This window comes from Podarcis erhardii (assembly GCF_964252035.2).
Source record: "Podarcis erhardii genome assembly, chromosome: 8".
Lineage (NCBI taxonomy): Eukaryota > Metazoa > Chordata > Lepidosauria > Squamata > Lacertidae > Podarcis > Podarcis erhardii.
In genome coordinates, this window is record NC_138499.1 from 49,857,939 (window position 1) to 49,879,756 (window position 21,818).

Consider the following 21,818-nt stretch of genomic DNA (forward strand, 5'->3'; position numbering starts at 1 on the left):
AGCAGATATGTATAGCAGGAATGGGAAGCCTCTGGTCCACAGGCCAGTCTTGGCCCAAAAGGAGGTCCCATTTGAGCCACAATGCTGTTTTTCCTACCTGCCAATCCACTGGTGTCACTCTGAAGGCCTGATAGGGAGCAGAGACTGAATCCCGTTAAGAGCAGGATTAAAGTCTATTCATCAGCTGATGAGCAGGAACTTCAATGTTGCCGGATGCTACTTCAAAGCGCAATACAGTGGTACCTTGGGTTACATACGCTTCAGGTTACATACGCTTCAGGTTAACCAGAAATAGTGCTTTGGGTTAAGAACTGTGCTTCAGGATGAGAACAGAAATCGTGCTCCAGCGGCGCAGCAGCAGACCCCATTAGCTAAAGTGGTGCTTTAGGTTAAGAACAGTTTCAGGTTAAGTACGGACCTCCGGAATGAATTAAGTACTTAACCCGAGGTACCACTGTATAGAGCTGTTTGAAAGCTCTTTGCAAACAGCCCTGCACTACTCTATAAAACTTTGGTTTTTAGAGGTTTCAAGAGCAATGCAGGGCTGCTTGCAAAAGGGCTTTCAAACAGCTCAGCACTGTGGTTTGACATTCCAACACGCTGACCCTCTGATGGCATATTGACACCAAGTGATTGACAAATGGGCAGCCCCACCCACCAGTCAAATTTGGCCCACCAGAGGTGGAGAAATAAGAATCTGTCCCGCTGGCCAACAAAGGTTCTCCACCCCTGATGTATATGATTGCAGTGCCTGTTAATAATTTTATTTGCCTCAGGGCCTAGGTTTGCAGCTATCCACAAATCTCTTGTGCATGGAAACATGATATATAAATGAGTTTGTGTGTGCATATGTGGGCTTGGGAAAACTGCATACAGAAAATTAATACCAGCAAACAAGATATGCAAAAATAAATTGGAGCTACCAGTCATTTCATCTGAAATATTTAGTAAATCCTCATTTCACTACCATACAGTATGATTCCATGAAGTGTTTGAGAGAAATATTAAAGCTGCCATTGGTAATGATTACATTTTTGTATCATCAGATCTCACAACAAACCTCCTCTGACTTGTTCCCAAACAACTGTAGAATTTGTAGAATTTGTATTTGTTAGTATATTTGTGGTTAGAGAGCCATCTTGTGGCGTAATCATACTGATGAAGAAAGTTGACATTAAGTATACAACTACTGGGGGTTGAGGGGAAAGTACACATGCCACAGCCATTGTATATATATATATATATATATATATATATGGCAAGTTCCAGTGTTATTCAACTCCCAGCTGGACTTACACATGCTGAAATAATTGCTGGAGTTGAATATGATGGCAATCCCCCAACATCATATAACTCAATATGGCCAAAATAAACCTACAGAATGAAAAGGGCTTGGGCATCCAGGTTATCCCTTTCCCACCACATTCATAATCATAGTCATACCCATATTTATAGTCACATTTATAGAAATATATCTGAGTTTCTTATCTTGATAAGGAAACATTTAATCTATTAATAATCATTCCTGATCCAGACTCATGGGAATCTCTTAAGGTTTTTTTTTATAATTAGAAAACTTTCGCTCAAATAATGTTACTGAATGTATCTAAGAAATGTTGTATGATTTCCAACTAATAAATCCTTTCTCTCTTTCCCCCACTTTCTTTTCTTTCCCCCTATTTTATATTTTCTTTTCTTGTTAATAATTAAATAGCTATAATATTATATTGATCAGAAATGCTGCTCACTTTCCCCCTCAGAACCTTACCAATAACTTGGTGGTACAAAGCAAGTCACATATTACATTTAACAAAGGATTTTATGCTCATTTATTATAAGATTATTAAATGCACAAACTTATCTGGCTACTTGAAATAGTACAGTATCTTTAAATGAGCATAACCTTTTGTCAACTTGTTGCTGTCACTTTAAATACCAACAGCTTATATTAATCTATTAATGATAAAGTAGGACAGCTTTAAGGAAGCTATTAAAATTCTTTAGCCAAACTGGCACCTTATTCTCTCCACCTCAGTTAAGCCACTGCAACAGAGGACTCTGCTGGAAGCCTCTTTGTCCAACCCTGTTGAAGTGCAGATTTGTCTTGCTCCCCTTGTCCTTTCAGCCTAACACAAGTGATTCAGCTCTACCCAGCAAGTATTTGGCCTCCAAGACCCTCCACCTTACCTGTCAGGTCTTCTTCCTTCCTCTTTCCCCCATCCTCTTCCTCTGCTGGCTCCCTGAACCTCAAGCACCAACTATTCCAGCTGCCCAACAAATCCTCTGCAGAGCCTTATATACCTTTCTTTTGGCCCCTCCAGTTCAGCCCCAGCCAATCACACTGTCTAACTGAAAATTCTAAACCTGCACCCACCAATCAAAATGCGCCTACCTTTCGCATCTATGCTGAGAATTCTAACACCATCCCCTCCTCATAACTGTCAGTTAAGGCCCAAGCGATATTTGAACTAAGTTTCAAACAGAAAACTTCTCACACCGAATATAGTGGAATGTACAATACAATACAAATGTCAAAATACATTACACAATACCTATTACAACTCATTTCTTCACATACCTCTTTAAGATAGCCAGTACATTATTTGAATATATTATACTTTTACCACAGTTAATTAAGGCTTTTCTTTATTTCTCTGGCATGGTTGGGTGTTGGTGGAAGCTAATGCTGGTAAGACTGATAGAGAAAAGCACCTGTGCATTAGTCTCTAAAACTCTTGCAGGTCTTCATATCCCAGCTTTTTGTCCAAGGCTTTATGAGCCTAGCAAACCTGCTGCTCCACACCTCAATCCTGAGTACCCTCATTGCTTTTCCAGTCTCAGCCACAGTACCTCGAATATTGAGTGATGTGGGGAGAAACAGATTTCCACTCTTCTTCCCCTTTGGCTGCGCATGGTGGGGATTGGGAAGGTTGCTAGGGTCACTGGGTGTGAGGTGACAGGAAAAGAGAGGTTTTGAGCAAGGGGTCTGGGAAAAAGAAGCAGGAAGAGGGCTGGAGTCCATCTTAGGCAGGCTGGCTGAAGGCTGGCTGCACAACTGTGAGGTACAAGCCCCTTTTGAAATGACCATGCTGTAAGATCTGGACTCCATGCAGACTGAAGGTGTAAATAGGTGAATAAACCATATTTCTTAAAGCTACAACAGTATCTGCTGTGTCTCAATTCTCCAAAGGAACACAGACGCTGGGTGAGTGCCTGGAACCCTATGGACTCTTGCCACCACTCGGCTGAGAGGGGGAGGCACACAACTTTTGTAACAATATTCTTAATACCTCAGAATTATGCATAGCTCTGTAATATTTCCAGTCAATACAAGGCTCTGTGAACATTGCTTGTCTGTGAGTGGCTCTGTGCAGCTGGTTAACATATAAATGACCCAACTTGGTGGCTGTGAGCATAGGAAAGACCCATACAATTAGTCTGCCCACCCAAAAGACTGGATCGTTTTAACATTGCTGCAGAATTGCTACTGCTGGTATTGCTACTAAGGACTATAATAATCCTAAAATTTAATTTTGTGGGATATTCACATTTTGCATTAATGGTTATCCAGTTTAGATCATCCTGAAGGAAAAAAATAACTGGTGGTGTCTGTAACATTTGAGCACTGTAATGATATCAAATCAGTCTGCATCTACCAAATGAATCCATCCGCAAAGTACAATATGTGCCTGTGCCCTATATTAAAGAGGAGAGAACCTGCAATTTGTTTTACTTGATGTAGATTAAGTGTTGCTAATAAATGTACTAAAAATTGCTAAAACAGCTTTCAGTTGAACAAGGACTAGGCATCCTTGAAGTAATGTAGTACGAGTAGTGAATTTCTGCATGAGAGGCGTACAATTATGGCACACAAGGCCAATGTTTATGAATTAATGAAGCTTGGGCAACTTGGTGGAAAACTGAAATTTGAATAGAAGTATAAAATAGAAGCGACCATGTTTAACAGAGCCAATTAACTAGTCCATAGAGAAATTTGACACATTGAATAGGATTGGTTGCCTTTTAACACACTACAGTGAAGGTTGCTGGCTGCATGTATAACAATTTTCTCTTTCATCTAAATTAGCTTTAAGCACCATTAACCAACCATGTTATTTCTAGTTTCTTGGAAACTAATAAACAAAAATAAGAAGGATTAGAAGGAACTACACTCAATATAAACCAATAGCTAAAACTGTTTATTTTAAAAAAATACAATAGTAACTCACCCTAAGAACAATTTTACGCAGTTTGAATTCAACATAGTAATTGCACTGCAAGCTTTATAGACTAGTAAATTTCATCAGAGTACAGCACAAAGTGGGTTCTGCCCAGCTGAAATCAGTAGCAACAAGCACAACATTTATGCTGTTTTCTGTAACAGGTGTCTGACATTTGGGCTCCCTATGCTGCTATTAAACTGCCTGCCATGAGTAGATGAAATTTCAGTCAACAGGTGGTGTTGAGGTACAGATAAGAATGTCATTCCAGATTTCTCTGAATGTGGAAAATATGTATGATGCACCTCAACACATAACTAGGAAATGTGATTATTTCAGAGTTCGCAGGAGGGACAATCATGGTTTCATGTGTTACGTTCTCCTTCCAAGGAAAAATGGCAGCTGTGCCAGTGATACTGGGAAGAGCAATCTGCAGAATATTGTGCTACATCTTAATATCTTAATGCATTAGCCTACTATGGTGATACTCTTCCATCTCCAGCATTAATAATAAATCTTGACCATTAGACCCACCCACTCAGTCTGCTGAAGCCTGTCTTCACATGCAAGGGAAGTCCCTAACTCACCAAGAGTTTGAGACCCATTGGCTACCCCCACCGGGTTTAGTCAGCCAGACAAAGCCATTTCCCATGGTTTGGCACCTGTAGCATGCTGACAGCTTCTAGGAGGCATAGGTGAGAGGTGATGTTAAAGGTGATTACTAATAACAACAATAACAATAAAATAGAGTTGCATCAAACTGAAACGCAACAAGCCCAGCAAGAGACGAAAACAGGAAACTTTGCTTTCCAAATTGAAGTTGACAATACAACTCATGATAAAGGTCATTCCTTCCTCCTGTATTATTGTCATTTTCCAAGAAAGTAAAGCATTGCTTCCATGTTCCTCACAGTCAAATAGTCTTTTGGCATTTTCAGGAGCTGGATAGGTCTTAAGGGACAGGAAAAGTTTTGTTTTTACTTCTAGATTGTCAAAAATTCCAGTTAACTGGTACAACTTAATCTGGAAAAGTGTATTACTGATGTACATGTGTATCAATTATGTACACAATTCTTTAGAAAAGAAAATACGGTACATTACATTTGAAAACTTTGTTAGACATTGATAGCCTTAAGGCTGCAATGCATAGTTACCTGGTGATGAAGCCCCAGTGACCACAATGGGGTTTACATCTGAGTAAACTTGAATATAATTGCACTGCACAGTACAAATGAATGGCAAATGTAAAGCCTGATTCAAGGCTCTTTAAGGAAAATTGGTTTTAAATCGGTCTTGAAAAACTAGATGTATAAGCCATTAATACCAGCACATTGTACAATTTTGGGTGTTTTTACTTTTTATTTATACAGTGCTACCTCAGGTTACAGATGCTTCAGGTTACATATGCTTCAGGTTACAGACTCCGCTAACCCAGAAATAGTACCTCGGGTTAAGAACTTTGCTTCAGGATGAGAACAGAAATCGTGCTCCGGCTGCAGGAGGCCCCATTAGCTAAAGTGGTGCTTCAGGTTAAGAACAGTTTCAGGTTAAGAACGGATCTCCGGAACAAATTAAGTACGTAACCAGAGGTACCACTGTAATTTGAATATATTTTATGTTTTGTACAGTATGATTGCATCTTAAAATTGTGTGATTTCAACCTTAACAGCTCTGTGCCTTGCTTGGAAGGTAAGGATGGTTGTGCAGGGGCAGTTTCAAGGGAGTAGTTCAGGTATGTGCATTTTTGCAAAAGATGCCATGTGTGTACCTTATATGTGATCTGAGCTGGGGCAATTAAGTGTAGAAGGGCCCAGAATACATTGTTTCCAATAATCCTCAGATTTCTCAACTTCCTGTAAAACTGTGTGAAGGGTGAAGTTGTTAAGACTACAGTGGTACCTCGGGTTAAGTAATTAATTCGTTCTGGAGGTCCGTTCTTAACCTGAAACTGTTCTTAACCTGAAGCACCACTTTAGCTAATGGGGCTTCCTGCTGCTGCTGCGCCTCCGGAGCACAATTTCTGTTCTCATCCTGAAGCAAAGTTCTTAACCTGAAGCACTATTTCTGGGTTAGCGGAGTCTGTAACCTGAAGCGTATGTAACCTGAGGTACCACTGTACTGATATTATAATTTGAACAACTTTATCCTTGCCACAGTTTTCACCTCACAGATTTTACATTCAACAGCAGCTATACTCCCTCTAGTGGCCAACTATTTCTGATGTTTTCCACAGGGCAACAAAAACCAGTCATGTTGCATTGCTAGCCTATCCATATGCACATAGAATTGTGAACGTTTGTAATTCTCTCTCACACACACACACATCCTGGACATGCATGCTTAATAACATAAGCAGGGTCTAGCTAGAATAGATCCAATCAAGACTCAGCTAGTCTGGCATTTTTATTTTTGCAAGAATCCCAGCGAGCATTAGGCACTGGACACTCTAACAGAAATGGGTTGGAGATCCACAGGAATCAACTTTCTGCCTACTCTTGTTTTACAGGGCAGGCTCTGAGTAGAGAAGAGAAAAACAAAGTTATTGAAAATGGCATTTGCCTTCCACTACCTTGCTCTCCTTCAGTCATCTTGCTCATTACCTTGGAAAGATTCTGAACATAAATGCTTTTGAGTGACAGAGAGGCAAAGTATTTTAACTGCAGTATCCCCTCCTGTTGTTGTACTGGATGCAGGCCATCTGATAAGTAAGCTAGGAGTGCTGCAGCAAGCAGTTTTGTTGATATAAAAGCTATTTCCATAGAAGTTCCACAGAGGCTCTGAAATAATTTATTTTTGGGGTGTTAACTCAGCAACAAGAAGGTAATTTTCTAAAGACAGATGGATATGGAAGCAAGCAAATGAGGAGCGAGATCCATATGCTCTTTGACTACACTACATTGATGAAACATAATGTACTTTTTTCAGAGGATATAAACTCAAATTTATGACGGGTATAGTTAATATTATCACACTATTTATATTGTTCCCTCAGATGCTTGATTCACAACTGTCTGAGAGAATTTAAAAGAGATGGCTTCTATTGCAGAAAAATAGAGGAGCTCTACTCCGCTGTCATTTTTGAATCCTGTTTATTGGCTTGGCATTTGAAAAGTTCAAATGTTTTTGTTCTTTTCGCTTATAGCTGCAGACATGCTGTCAGCTTTTGTCCCCAGGTCCTCAACTGCTGTCAAATACTGACTTAATTTGTCATGAAAACAGCAGCATTCATATTTTATAACCTGTTGACATATTGATTGTTTCTCCAGAAAAATAATTACAAATATAATCTGAACTATCTGTCTTGCAGGTTAATTCTGTGGCCTTCCATGTGGAATTCCATGGAAGAGCAAAGGAGAAACTGGGGGGGGGGGGTAAAGGCTGGAAGCACAGGTGAAAACTGACACACAAAAATTGTCCAGCCTGCTCTTGTACATTTCACAGCAGCTTCAATGGGAGAAAACATGAGGTGAATAAATTGCCCAATTGGAATTAAATTTTCACCATCAACTAATGTCTGCATAGCAAACTGCCCTTAAAGGGAATGTTACAGTGGCATTAAGCCAATGAGAAGGGGAGGCATATATTACAACCAGCCCTTACTTTAGTTGTTACATCTTCTACCTTTTAATTTTTCCCATCTAAACAATATTTATGAAAAGGCAGATAGATCAACCTAAATTGAGCAATGGAGAAATATATACCTTAAGATACCTTAATGTTTCTTCTTCTTCTTCTCCCACCCATTTGACTAGGTTGCCCCAGCCACTCTGGGTGGCTTCCAACAAAAAGGTGAGTGCCTGCATGATTATATACAAAACATGGCCACTAAGAAATAAGATGGAAATATCAACATGCTTGACAGAATGCTGAAATTTAGAAAGGATGTTTTTTAAAAAATTATGGGAGGAGGAAATGATGATAATTGCATAACAGTCCACTGAGGTATGATCATGTTTAGCAGCCCTGGAAGCGGGGAAGGCACTTGCTACTTGAGACTCTAACACAATGGTTCCTTAACCTTGTTTTGGGTCACAGACCCCTTTAAGAATTTGATGAAAACCACGGAGCCCCTCCCCAGACAACTGCACATAAACACATACAAGATTCTGCATACAATTCATTTAGTTGTATTGAAATTTATCTATTTTCTGCCTGGTTACAGACCCCTTGAAGCCTATCCATGGACCCATTAGGGTTAAGAACCTCTGCTCTAACAACTTACAGCATAGATGGGGAACTTCCAGCCTGCAGTCCTGATTGTGTCCTGGAAGGGGCATGAGTAGCTGGCAGGAGCACTTAAGAGGAGCACATCTGATAGGCAGTAAGGATACATAGCAAGGTTTGGTTGCAGGTCCCACTTATTCCAATATTAGCTTAAGGCTGCAATTCCATGCAGTTCCTGGGAATATGACTTGCTTCTGAGTAAACATATAGTTACACGCCACCCCAATCTCCATAAGCAGTGCAAGATTCCAGGGGTTCCAGGTGCTCACCCAGCATTGTATTTTCGTTGGGAAGACCGAGGCACAGTGGAAGCTAGTGTCTTTAAGTAATATGCTTTATTAACATACAGTCATACCTTGGGATGAATACGCTTCAGGTTAAGCATTTTCGGGTTGTGCTCTGCAGCGACCCGGAAGTAATGGAGTGCGTTACTTCTAGGTTTCGCTGCTCACGCATAGTCACGCGCATGTGCGGAAGCAGCAAAATGCCACCCACGCACGTGCAATTGCATGTTTTGTTTGCTTCAGGATGTGAACGGGGCTCTGGAACGGATCCCGCTCACATCCAGAGGTACCACTGTATATTAATACCTGGAGGTCTGCAATGAAAGGGGTGCGGAACATAATACCCCAAGAGTATTTCTTGTTGTCCCTCTCAAGGCTTCAGCAAGCTTGTGTCCATACAGCAGGCAGCCATGGCTCTGGGTCTTAGTGCAGCCCCCTCCAGCTAGCAGCCAAGATGGTCCTGCCCCACTGCCCAGCAGCTCATGGAGGTCTGCCCTTTTTTCTCCTTCTTCACAGCACACCACAAGCCTCCTGTAAAACAATGCTTTGTTCCTGTCACCTCACACACAGTCACCTGAGCAACTTCTGTTTTGCAGACCTGAGCACCTTGTTTCGTAATGACCTACATTCAACCAGCCCAGCCAGGCTAGTTTGCGCAGGCTAAACCTAAGGATGCAGCCCAACCTCAAGTTGCTATTAGAAGCACAGATAAGGGGATGCTTGAAAAGGGAAGGTTGTTTATTAGGGTTGCCACTCTTCTTTCTTAAGACTAAAAAAAAAAAACTTTTCATGAGTGAAAAAGACATCACCGATTAATATACAAGCTCAATTAATCTGCTCTCTTGCATATATATATGCGCAGCAAGAGAGCAGGTGCCATGATACCAATCTCCCTTCTTTCCCACACAATGCGGAACGCCTGATGTGAGAGGGTGGCTTTATCTAAAAACGGGAGTGAGCGCCTTAGTTGTCGCTCTTCTTGTTTTTGACAGGGCTCAGAAAAGATGTCCGAAAGGTCAGGAATTCAACAGGCGAAAACTGTGCCCTTGCTGTATCTCTGCGATAGCTGCTGCCCATTAAATTTCACCCCGCGACGCCGCTGCGGGTGCAGCTCCTCCTTGCTGCGGCCTCCCCGCTCGGCCGGGGAGAGCGCGCCAGCCTCAGGGCCCGGCGGCGGCGAAGGTCTTACTCCTCCTCCGACGCCGGTGGCCGGGCCGCTTTCCCCCTCAAGGTGACCGCGCCGAGTCCTCCCGCGCCGCAGAGGGCGCTGCCTCCCTCCGTGTGACTCGGGGCGTCTCTGGCTCGCAGCTTCTTGCTCGTCATCCGGGTGGCCGCGGCGCAGACCGACTGGAGCCCCGCTTCTCCTCCTTCTCTGGCCGGGACGAGACGTAGCGGGCGAGGGCAGCCGGGCCTTGGGCCGGGCCCTGACTGAAGCAGCGGGCGGTGGGCAGCGGGGCTCGCGAGCCGCATGAGTGGATGGAGCCGGGCTCTGGGCTGCAGCGGAGGGGGCCGGGGCTCGGCGGCGGCGGGCTGGGCTCGGCCGGCGGCTCCCCTGCGCTCTCGGGGCCTCAGGGCCGCCGCAGGAAGCAGCCGCCGCGCCCGGCCGACTTCAAGCTGCAGGTGATCATCATCGGCTCGCGGGGCGTCGGCAAGACCAGCCTGATGGAGCGCTTCACGGACGACACCTTCTGCGAGGCCTGCAAGTCCACCGTAGGTACGGTGAGGCCCGTCGGCGGGGCCGAGGAGAAGGGGCCTTCCAGGGGGAAGCGGGGGCGTCGTGGGGAGGGTGGAGTGGGGCGTTACAAATCTTATTTTAAAAATTAGGGTTGCTCTCTAAGCCTGGGGCTTGGGTTCCTTAACCCACCCCATTTCCTCACCCCGTTAGTTGTGAGGACGCCTCTTAAAACACTCGGGCCGCATCCCTAACTTTGCGGTCCGTGTGAAATCCCTCTTTCCTTCGAAACTGCAAGCAGCCCCGTAGTAAGGTTGGGCTGGGAAATACAATGCTGCTATTGTTTGTTCAGGTGAAACTCTCTCTCTCTCTCATCCTTTAGGGATGAAGTGCTCTCTCCTTTCCTCTCAGGGCGGGGAGTGAATAGTCTTTTCCTGCCCTTTACTGGGATGACAAAAATAAACTTGTATTATTAAAACTACCTCCAGCTAGATTTGCCTGAGAAGGGGTACACTAATTTAGTGTACCTGTGTGTAGAGACTCAGGCACTGGGCGCATTCTACTTGCGTTGTTGGAGTAAAGAGCCAGTTATCTTGCTAGAATGCTAAAGTGATGAGGGAGGAAGAAGTATCCCATCATCCGATTAATTTACTGCTAGTGGCTTCTCAGTTTGGGGAGTGCTTAATTATTAGAAAATGTTTATCTGTTTTCACTCATGACATTGCTGTTTTGTTGATCTGATGTGAGAGTCTTCGTTTATTACTCAGGATCTGACCCTGACCCAGGGTGATAGGGGAGACTCTTCCCTTTCATTTGAGATGAAAGTAACTCTGATTATACAGTGTTACCTCATCTCTCCAACACCTTCTCAGTGGTGGTAAACAAAAGCTAAATATATGACAGTAATAGCAAGACAGTCTCCTTCAGTGGTAACTGCATTGCTATTAGTTCACAAACAATCCTTCAGTTAGTTCAGTTACTTTTTATGGAAACTCTTGATAGTTATTATTTCACAGAATTGGCCTCAGTGTGAACACACCTATAAACTAGTGCAGTGTTTCCCAAAGTGTAGTATCCCCGGGGGCAGCAGTCAGGGATGATGGGAATGGTAGTCCAACATCTAGGAACCCAAGGTTGAGAGAGGCTGCTGTACACAGTACTGAGCTAGATAGAGAAATGGTCAAACCTTGTATAAGACAGCTTCCTGGGATACATTAACAAGCAGTGACTCTCCAGGGTTTCGGACAACAGACATTCCTAGCACTATCTGGATATATCAGGGATTAAACTTGGGACCTCCTGTGTGAAAAGCAAATGTTTTACTATTGAACTTGAGCTGTTCTCCTTGTGGAACATAAAATGTCTAATATGCTACAGCTGGACATCTAACAGTTACAAAGGAACAACTTAAAGTAGTTTCTTGGCTGTTAAGATGGATGGTACAATCTTTATTAAATCTTCTGCAATGCTACTTAAATCCACCTGCATCCTTTATTAAGATTTATTGACCTCCAGTGCTACAATCTTGCAGCAGTTAAATCTCCTTGATTAGTGAGGCTATTCATTGTGTGAATGCTTATAGCAGGGAAGGGAACCTATGTCCCTAACTGTTGCTGGACTCCAGCTCCTATCAGTCCCAGCCAGCATAGCCAGCAAGAGCTTCAGGGTCACAAGTTCCCCACCCCTGTTTATAGGGTTGTCCAGTGCCTTGAGTACTAAAGAACCCCTGGTATTCTACTAAACTTATGACATTAATTGGTATTCTCCTTATCATTGTGGTGTAATGTTTTAATAGGGATAAGCAGAGCTTTAAGTTCATTTTCTAGCTCCTGCATGTCCAAACAAATTAAATGCTAAATAGCTTCAGCTATAAGATATTGTTCTGTGCATATTACATTAATGTTAATGTATGGCACTCTGGTTCTAAAATTCCCTTATGGGAGTTTTCTCTGTTCATGTTGTCAACCAAAGGAATATCTCCATTTAATATAGGATTTGTTTGTAATTTAAACAACATTTAATTGCAATAAGATGTTGTAATTACTGATTACTTACAATTCAGTTCTATGTATTTCTACTCCTTAGTAAGCCCTATTAGGTTCAATGGGAGTAATTTCTAGGTGAATACAGGATTGTAGTCTTGGTTACATATAATAGTAACTTACTAGCCACAACATGTGTGCTAATTTTAGAAACTGGAAGCAAGGATTGCAGAAGTCAGTGCATGGTGACTGATAATCACAGAATAGGACATGGGACTTCTGGTTTGGGCTGTAAACCCAATTGTTTCTTAAAGTAAAAATGTGTAAGATATCCCCCAGAATCTGGAGTACAGCAATCACTCATTTCCTCTGTGCTCCATGCTGGGTGATATGAAGCCAGAAGTTTCAGGTATAAACCATGTTTCTGTAAATTTCTTATCGGATACATGTACATGGGTGTGTGTTGTGGGATAAACCAGTGTAGGTGTTCTCCAAAGCAGCCATACCATGTAGAGAATTTAGAAAACATTTATAATGATTTTACAGAAACTCTGAAAGTACAACATATACTTCAAAACAGGGATAACTACCACTATATCTTAATTTTACGACATTTCTGAGTCACCTTACCACAACACTCAAAATGGCTTATAGACAAAAAATACACTTGTTCTGCTGGCTTTATTCCATTTCAATCAACTAAAAATAGCAAGTGGCTCACAAAAAAGCTATCCAAACATTTATCTGAAACAAAAAGATCTTATAAAGAAAAGCGCCTCCTAACATCTTCAGGTGAAGCATTCCCTCTTCCTTGAAGTTCTGGGTGAGGTCAAAGACTATCCAGCAATTTTAATAACTAAGAAATTAGCTGTTTACCAAGTCAGAACCCAGGGCCACACTGACTCTTGACAATTATTTCTGATAAGGGTTCATGTTCAGAATCTAGGTTGTATAGAAAAGAAACATACAATTGTTTCTGAATAAGCAGGCAACCAATTCTTTAAGGCACCTTGCTTTAAGTGTATTATATACATATTGCACCATGGAAAGGACTGAACAGCCTTTATTCAAAATGGAGCGATCCGTGAGATTTAATAAAATGAAAAATGAACTAATGGGTAGAGCTAAGTTTAGTAGATGAGTGTTCGTTTGGTAATGAGAGAGATCAGCTGTCAAGCTGTAAACAGCTGAAATAGGATCGGAAGAATCAAAACAAGTAGGCGTTTTTGATGTCATTTTAAGATTGAAACTTTACTTCTGACTCTGGACTATAACCTTTTGCACTGTGTTATATTTGAGATTGTGAGTTTGTTTGAGTTGTGAAAAATATAAGAGAGAAAGTTAAAAAGTTATAGGATTTGAAGGGTTTTTTTCAGGCTGCAGGAAAAATATTTCTAAGTCTCTAATCACACTGAAGTTAAATTTATGTGATAGATTTTATTCTAGTGTATATCGAAAAGCACTGAACCCATCGATAGTGGCATATATTTGAGTTGCTTAGCTGTACTGCAATATTATGAAACATAGGACAATCAGTAAGAAAACTCTATCCAGTTGAAAAGTGATGGGACCAAACTTATCCTATTTTCTCTCTCCTTTCCCTATTGACTAGCTTGGGACATAAAATTTAATGAATCCCCCACAAATGATATCAGTTTTAAATAACCTAATTTTCAAATGTAGTTTCTAAAATAAAAATGTTATGCAGGAGTAAATTTATTGTTTATTTATTAAATTTCTATACCACCCTTCATCTGAGGGTCACATGGTGGTTTACATATAAAAACGGAAAAGTCATTGTGCTACGTGCAATGAAATGTGTATAATGGAAGCTGTTATACCTATTTACATACTTCACCAATGTCAGTGGTGTAGTGACCCTCTCCCGACGACCGGGGCTGAACTTTTAAAAATATTCCTTTAAGTAGAGGTTGGACAAGTTTAACTTCTCTAGCTATATCCCCACACTCGATAACAAGGCTGAAGCAAGCAGAACTATTAAAATGCAATAACTGATGGGGATCCTTTTTTTAAAAAATAGAACTTCTGGTGGTTCCTAGAAAATAATTGAGTAATTAAAAAACAACAACCCCAACCTTTCCCCTTGTCGAAAATATTTTTGGTGGTAGCATACTAGATAAGTTCATGTGGAGTGCTTATAAAAAATATCTGTTCTTTGTCTCCTCCTTGCCTCTTTAAATGGTACAAGTCCACCTTCTTACGTTACGTAAATATGAACAGGTACTAAATTAAACTAAATCATACCTGTGTTGCTTTTACTGCTTATTCCTCCTTTTTTGTTTACTGTATTTTATTTATAGGTGTTGATTTTAAAATCAAAACAGTAGAGCTAAGAGGAAAGAAAATTAGATTACAAATCTGGTAAGTAAAAATAACCAAAACCAGGAGAATGTTTTAAAGTTTTGTGTTCTAGCATGGTTTAAATATGCTTGTCTAATATGATTAACTGTTATAAGACGACTTAGCTTTAATATACCTACTGCTCCTTTCCCTTTCCCTCACACAGCTATAGCAATAGGTATCAAATTCATAAGGTAATGTTTTTGGGGTGGAATCAAGTAATGTACCCTACAACTTTTATTTAAGCATTTTTATGTTGTTGTTCAGTTGATAAGGCTCCCAGAGCAGCTTATATAAAGTCAATGGGAAGAAGACAGTCTATTTTAATATTTTCAGTATGCATTTCTAACAATAATCACCAGTGCGTTTTTGGCTGTTTCATTAAATAATTTCCTATACTTTTTATTACTTCACATACACCAATTTTTGTCTTTCGGCGTGTCAAATCATTATACAATCTTAAAATTGGCATGTTACTTTAAAAGTGCTTAGGGCTGGGGAAGTCCATGGCATTTGGAGATCTTGGTGCTTAAATATTTGATCCAGACATCACCAAAATTGAAATGAGGAAAATTAGGCTTGCTCTAAAGACCATTAGCGATACTAATGAAAAATATATGTATGAAAACAGGGTTATATATTGCTTTAAGATCCAATGAATGAGGGATAATTGTTCAGAAGTAGTTTCTGTGCTGTTCATCCATGCTATAGAAGTATTCATAGTAGTGTGGTGCAAATTGCTGTTGTGATAAAATAAACCACCTATGCTTAACAGTCCTAATCCTGTAAGATAGCTAATGGCTTTATCCTAGTGTATTAATAATACTTCATACATTAGAGATAACTTACTAGATTTGCTAATAACTTGTAGTAGAAAAATTAGGCTGTGGCTGTTCAGATGGCAACACTGATCTAATCTGATAGTATTTAACTCTTGCATAGATGCAGTGAATTCAGTTTACTAACTCCTCTTGGCAGGTCACCATCAGCTCTGTTTGTCGCACCATGTGTTTGTCTTGCTTCCATCTGAGTTATTTGCTGTTGCATCTTTCGTATCATCTGTTACCTAATACTTGAAAGTTACTGGCATGACTTCATTCCTCATCTGTGTCCCCATCTGGAATCCTATGGCCACAGAATGGTACTTGAGCCAGCATGATGTTTAGCCAGGGCCTACTGAAGCCGATACGAGGTAATGTAGTATTTCAATGTGCCAATATATTTGGGTGTGAAAATAATCATTACTGCAACCTCCTTAGATTCAGGTTTTTTTAAAAAAAAAAAAAAATCCTGAAAAGACATCTGAAATTCTGCCCTAAGTAAAATAAGGTCATCCTATTTATTTCAATGAGTATTCGTCACATGTAACTATGTACTTGGATGCCTAACAGGAACCAATTGTTCTGACATTGATTATTCTCCATAAATTGAGATTAATTAAAAAAAACGGTCAAAAGGATGTTACTTAACAAAATAACACTCCATGGAGATTGTGATGCATCAAAGATTTCCTACGTTTTAAGTAAGCAAAAATATTTATTAAAGATTTTATTCCTACCAAGGAGTACTTTGTACACTCTTATGCACACAGAGCTTTTGCACACTATATTTGTTGGAGAAAGCAAATGAACACAGATTGAATGTCTGTGCAGTGGTCTGCTGTGTCCAGTGGAATGAATGGGGAAACTCTTAGAGTGTTTCACACTTATATAAATATATTGGATTGGTTATTTGTAAGATTTTTTGAGTCAAGATAAATCTAGAGTTCAATTCCTGATGAAAGGTTAAAGGAGTTGGACATGTTTAGCCCAAAGAAGAGATTGCTAAGAAGTGAAATGTTAGCCTTCTTCAAATATTTGAAGAGCTGTTACATAGATGATGGAGAAGAATTATTTTCTGTTGCTCCAGGAGGAAAGGACCCAGTTAGTTCAGATTAGGAGAAATGGATTTTTTTCAAATATGAGGAAGTGCTTACTGACAGTACAAACAGTTTGACAGTGAAACAGGCTGCCTTGGAAGATAGCAAACTCTGCTTTGTTAGACTTCTTCAACAGAGGCTAAATACCCACGTTTCTGGGGTGCTCTGGTAGTGAATTTCCTGCATAAGTAGGGGAATGACTTTTGGAATCCCTTTCAGATGTAAAATTCCTATAAATTACATTATTGACAATTAAAATGTTGCTTTATTGGCTACTATACAAATATAGCATAATGTTTCTTCATTTTACTCTAATTTTAATTTTTGTTTGATCTCAGCATCTTTCACCAACAAACATTAGCCACTATAATAATCTCATTGTCTTAACCCCCCCCCCGCCCGGGGAAAAACCCCAGGGAGTCATTGACCTATTTTAAATTAGTTGTTAGCATTGTCTAGCTTTTCTAAGAACTTAAATCAGCTGTTGGGATCATGCAGAAGCTTTAAAAGAATCCATGCTGCCATGCTTATGTTCTCGTTGCTATAAAAACAAACATGGCACTTCTACATCTTGAATATTTCTCAAATTGTTTCATTTTTGATTATCTAATTGAACACTACTTGAAGAAATGAACTTGTATTTTTCTCTTCAGCATTTGGGAAATTCACAAATTTTGAATACAAGGGCCACTTCAAAGATGACCTTTTCCCATGCCATTGGAACTTATATAGGAAATGTTGTGGAAAGTATATGTAGTATGAATTGTTGTGTGCAAGTTTGCTTTTTGTGCATGCATTATCCATGTAGGAAAATAATCCATTTGAAGTGGCCCTGTGTCTATAGCTGGATGTCTAAAGTTTGGTGTTTCCTTTCCTGTTTCCCTTTGGGCCACTTCAAAGATGACCTTTTCCCATGCCATTGGAACTTATATAGGAAATGTTGTGGAAAGTATATGTAGTATGAATTGTTGTGTGCAAGTTTGCTTTTTGTGCATGCATTATCCATGTAGGAAAATAATCCATTTGAAGTGGCCCTGTGTCTATAGCTTGATGTCTAAAGTTTGGTGTTTCCTTTCCTGTTTCCCTTTGTCACAAAATACTGATGCCACAAAGTCTAGAGTTAAAGTGTGTGTTCAAGTGTTTTCATTTACATTTTAAGCATGCCCACATATTTTTAAAGCTTTTTGTGAGATATTCATTTCCCATGTCATTCCTTCAGGGTATATCTAGGAGTTAGATGCTCTCTGCTAAGTGTACATCAAGACAATGTGTCATTTACATTGGGAATGGTAGTGTTGGCATGCATGTTGCCCATGCTGACATCCTACATTCATGTTTTTTCTTCAATTTGAAGTGCTCAAGTGGAGTTCAGTGATTATTCCTTTTTGTACATGCAAATTGTGAAATATATATGAAACTTTTAAGTGAAAAAATATTTCCAAAGATAAGTCTAAAATAAGAATGGTTGCCCTCTGAAAAGGTGCTCTTGAAGTTGCACGATCTTCCAGAACAGGGCTCAGTGTATACAAAGAATGAATAATCTCCATACTTAGGAACTGAGGGTTGGTTTGCTTTGTCACCTTGTTAGAAGGTTGGGTCTTGAGGAGGAGAAGACTTAGTTGCACATAACAGTCTCTTTCTTTCCATGTTCCTTATTATGATGCGGACTAGAAAAGTGTTACCGTGCAATTTTTAAACTCACTGTCTTTGCAAGCTGAAGTGATACCTGGCATACAATACAAGCAAAGTGTCCATGAAACTTTACTGGTAGCCCAATGGCCACACTAGACAAAACAATAAACATGTGAATGCATTTAACAAGTCTATTTTTAAACTTAGGGTCGTGGGTTCAAGCGCCATGTTGGGCAAAGTTTCCTGCATTGCCAGGAATTTATTGCCAGGAATCTATTCTTCTGCTGACAGGGTTCATTAGGTGAATCCTGCCCACAGTGTTGCTGAGCTTTGGCCGTAAGGAGATATATTTGGCACGAGGGGGGGAAGCCTTCAGCACTTTGAACCCCTCTTCGGATGTGGAGAATAAATCAATTGTTCTAGGCATGCCATGCCCATCTTGAAAGTTTTCTGAAGCTGCAATAGCAAAATTATTTCCCAGATATGCTGGGAAGAAGGAACCAGTGTTAAGTGTGGAAGCTGTACCAACCCTGGCTTATCTCATTCCATCACTCTGGACCCACTTGACCTTTCTATTCTATTTTTTATGTTATGTCCAGGTATAAGAGCCCACCTATACATTATCTATCACCTGTAGGATCCCTGCCACAGAAATCTAAGATACAGAAACTGTGATATTAAGTGGTATATAAACTATTAAAACAAATTCATAAAAAATACCCTGCTTTCCTTATCCCTTTTATAACCAAATAATTCCTTTAATCATATTTTACATACCTCTACATAGAGACACACACACACACACACACAAAAAAAAACTGGGTTTAGGCATGGGATGAACAGACAAACAGACTTATATTTAAAGAGCAAACATATATATATATATATATATATATACTAATTTGTTTTTTTCATAATATAATAGGATTATTTGCCACTTTAATATAAAAACAGAGCTTTTATGTGCTTTGAAATGCTTATTAACTTTCCTTAATTATCTTACTTAATCTAAATAAATATGCAGTTGCCTTTAATGTTCACCTAAAGTCTTCCTTCTGGTCAAGAGTCTCTTTACCCCCAGATACCTCATAGGCTTCACTGAGGACTTTACCCAGGGCCCAGGGCCTTGCTACTTTTAGGCAGCATCTACTAATGGACAATGTGGCTTCAGCTCCTCTGGAGGAGTGATGCTGGAGTATGTCTTTTTCTTTTCCCTAAGACCTTCTCAGCTTTAGCCTTCAGCTCTGTGTCTTGGTTTCTTCTTAAATGGCCATGAGATGCCATAAGGATCTCCCAAGTTTCAGCACAGCTCTGGCTGCTTCCTCTGGCAGGACAGATATTGCTCAGCACCATCCTCTCTTCATACTTGCTTTCACCCTCTTCTGAGTCTCTCCCTCAGCCCCTCTCAAAACGGTGCTGTGCTTGCCCTTCCATTCTGTTCTGTCAGAAACTGCTAATCAGTTACAAGGCTCCTTCTCTGCATCTCGTTGAACCAGTGCATTCAATTGGAATATCTTCTAAATGACCTACCACAGCTTGACTTTCTAAATTTTAATGACCCTTATAAAAGCTGAGTTCTGCTAGTTGTCATAACAGAAAACCTCACAAGACACATCATCACCTCTTTAGTACCAGCCTAGCTATTTCTTGGCAAGCTGCCATCTGAGATACACCCCCCCCAATCTCCTGAGCTCCAGTTAGAAGTAAGTTGCCAGCTTTTTCTCCTCATTCTGTTTGCTTACAAACTGAAAATTCTCCACACTATGTTAACTTCTTCTCACTGTACCTCTGAGCCCTTTGTACTCAAAGCTACATCACATTGACAGTCATCACATGTCAGTTCATTACAGTCATTCTCTGGTTCTGAGTTTGACAGAAATGGAAATGTTGTTGCATGAAAAAAATGAAGAACTGGCTGTTAAATATAAGCTTTTGCTAAGAAAGAATAGTATTTTCTTTTTGCCTAGTGCAGTTTTTTTTCAGTTTGTGACCATCAGGTACTATTAGAACCAGAAAACATACTTCAGGATGCAGAAAGGAAACTTGTCACACGTAGGGCTAGAGATTGAATATTCAATTATCCCAAGTGCATTTTGAAAAGTTCCTTACAGTGCATTTTTTCTGAGGTTAGCAAGATTGGGTCTGCAAATCATTTAGATTATACTTTACATGTGAGAAACCATGTACTCCATACAGTTGTGTGTTTACCTGTAACATTGCAAGCACAGGTTTTAAAGTTGCATCCAGTGCAGAGACAGTGAGAGAGACAATGCTATGCTGTCTATTAGTGTTTTTAATTTAATGCGTAGGGAGCAAATACATCATTGTTCTGTTAATACTGACAAACTTGAAAGAAGATGCAAGGTTTCTTTCTTTTAAATGAAGATCTGGCATAATTGCATTTGTTTAAATAAAGAACTTTAGGAGCAACTTTAATTTTGTCCTCTTAGTGGCAGTGACTAGGATTGCATGTCATGTTAAAACCAAACCATGCTTAGTGTGGATGTGTGCCATCTGCCAGAGAGGAGATCCCAGCTGCTTTGCTCCTTCCTGATTGTTTTGCTTTTGTACTGAGCCGGTTTGGCTTAGTGTGTTATCTAAATCCAGGCTCATGGTTTGGCTCTCTCAGACAAGCTACCAGCCATAAACCATAGGACAAATCTTGGTTACAGCTTGGTGTTAGTCTGGAGAGATCTAAGCAGTGAGTCTGGATTCAGACAACATGCTAAGCTAATCTATGCAGCAGAACAACTGGGGATCTCTTCTCTAGGAACCTGCTCATTTATGTTAAACCATGGTTTGTCTTCGTGTGACATACAAACCAGACCAGTGCCGCTGCGGTAGACTTATCATTAATTTGTACATTGTAGCATTGCAGACAGAAGGGCTATGGAGTCTTTTTCAGCTAGCTGCTTCTGACAAACTTAAAATTGTGTGGTGAACAGAAAGGCAGTTATTATTTATTTCTCTGCATGTTGTTGATAGTCAAATTTTTCTGTTCCCTAGGCAGTCTGTTGTACTACTTTTATATAAATAAACTTTTAGAAGCTCATCCCTAATAATAATAATGAAAACATTTCAAAAATTTTGAGCAGTGTTTGAATTATAAACCCATGAACCCTGTGAGACTTAACTGTGAAAAAATGTTTGGGGTTGAGGTACAGTGGAACAGAAACATTTATTAGAATCATAGAATCTTAGAGTTGGAAGGGAGACAAGGGTCATCTAGTCCAACCCCCTGCAATGCAGAAATCTCAGCTAAAGCATCCATGACAGATGGCCATCCAACCTCTGCTTAAATACTTCCAAGGAAGGAGAGTCCACCACCTCATGTGGGAGTCCATTCCACTGTTGAACAGCTCTTACTGTTAGAAAGCTTTTTCCAAATGTTTAGTCAGAATCTTCTTTCTTGTAACTTGAAGCCATTGACTCAAGTCCTACTTTCAAGAGCAGGAGAAAACAAGCATTCTCCCTCTTCCATGTGGCAGCCCTTAAGATATTTGAAGATGGCTACCATATCTCTTC

The 21,818-nt window shown here is 40.2% G+C and overlaps 1 protein-coding gene and 3 long non-coding RNA genes across 5 annotated transcripts in view; 1 reads left to right on the top strand and 3 right to left on the bottom strand.

Moving 5' to 3' along the window:
• The window catches only part of LOC309348549, a 37,623-nt gene extending 35,388 nt beyond the window's left edge, over positions 1-2,235 (bottom strand). Inside the window, exon 1 of the long non-coding RNA XR_014159468.1 lies at positions 2,188-2,235. This is a non-coding gene — a long non-coding RNA (uncharacterized lncRNA). The remainder of the gene's footprint in view (positions 1-2,187) is intronic.
• Positions 1-21,818, bottom strand: part of LOC309348554 — a 507,755-nt gene that overhangs the window by 456,941 nt on the left and 28,996 nt on the right. The gene's annotated exons all lie outside the window — the stretch shown is intronic.
• On the bottom strand, positions 6,611-8,870 carry LOC309348560. Its single transcript, XR_014159481.1, has 2 exons — positions 7,922-8,870; positions 6,611-6,734 (listed from the first exon to the last, which is right to left on the bottom strand). It is a non-coding gene; the product is annotated as an uncharacterized lncRNA (long non-coding RNA).
• The window catches only part of RAB12 (RAB12, member RAS oncogene family), a 17,013-nt gene continuing 5,324 nt past the window's right edge, over positions 10,130-21,818 (top strand). Inside the window, exons 1-2 of the mRNA XM_081873876.1 lie at positions 10,130-10,442; positions 14,704-14,764. Of these exons, the coding sequence (XP_081730002.1) occupies positions 10,205-10,442; positions 14,704-14,764 (299 nt within the window). The 5' untranslated portion in view covers positions 10,130-10,204. The remainder of the gene's footprint in view (positions 10,443-14,703; positions 14,765-21,818) is intronic.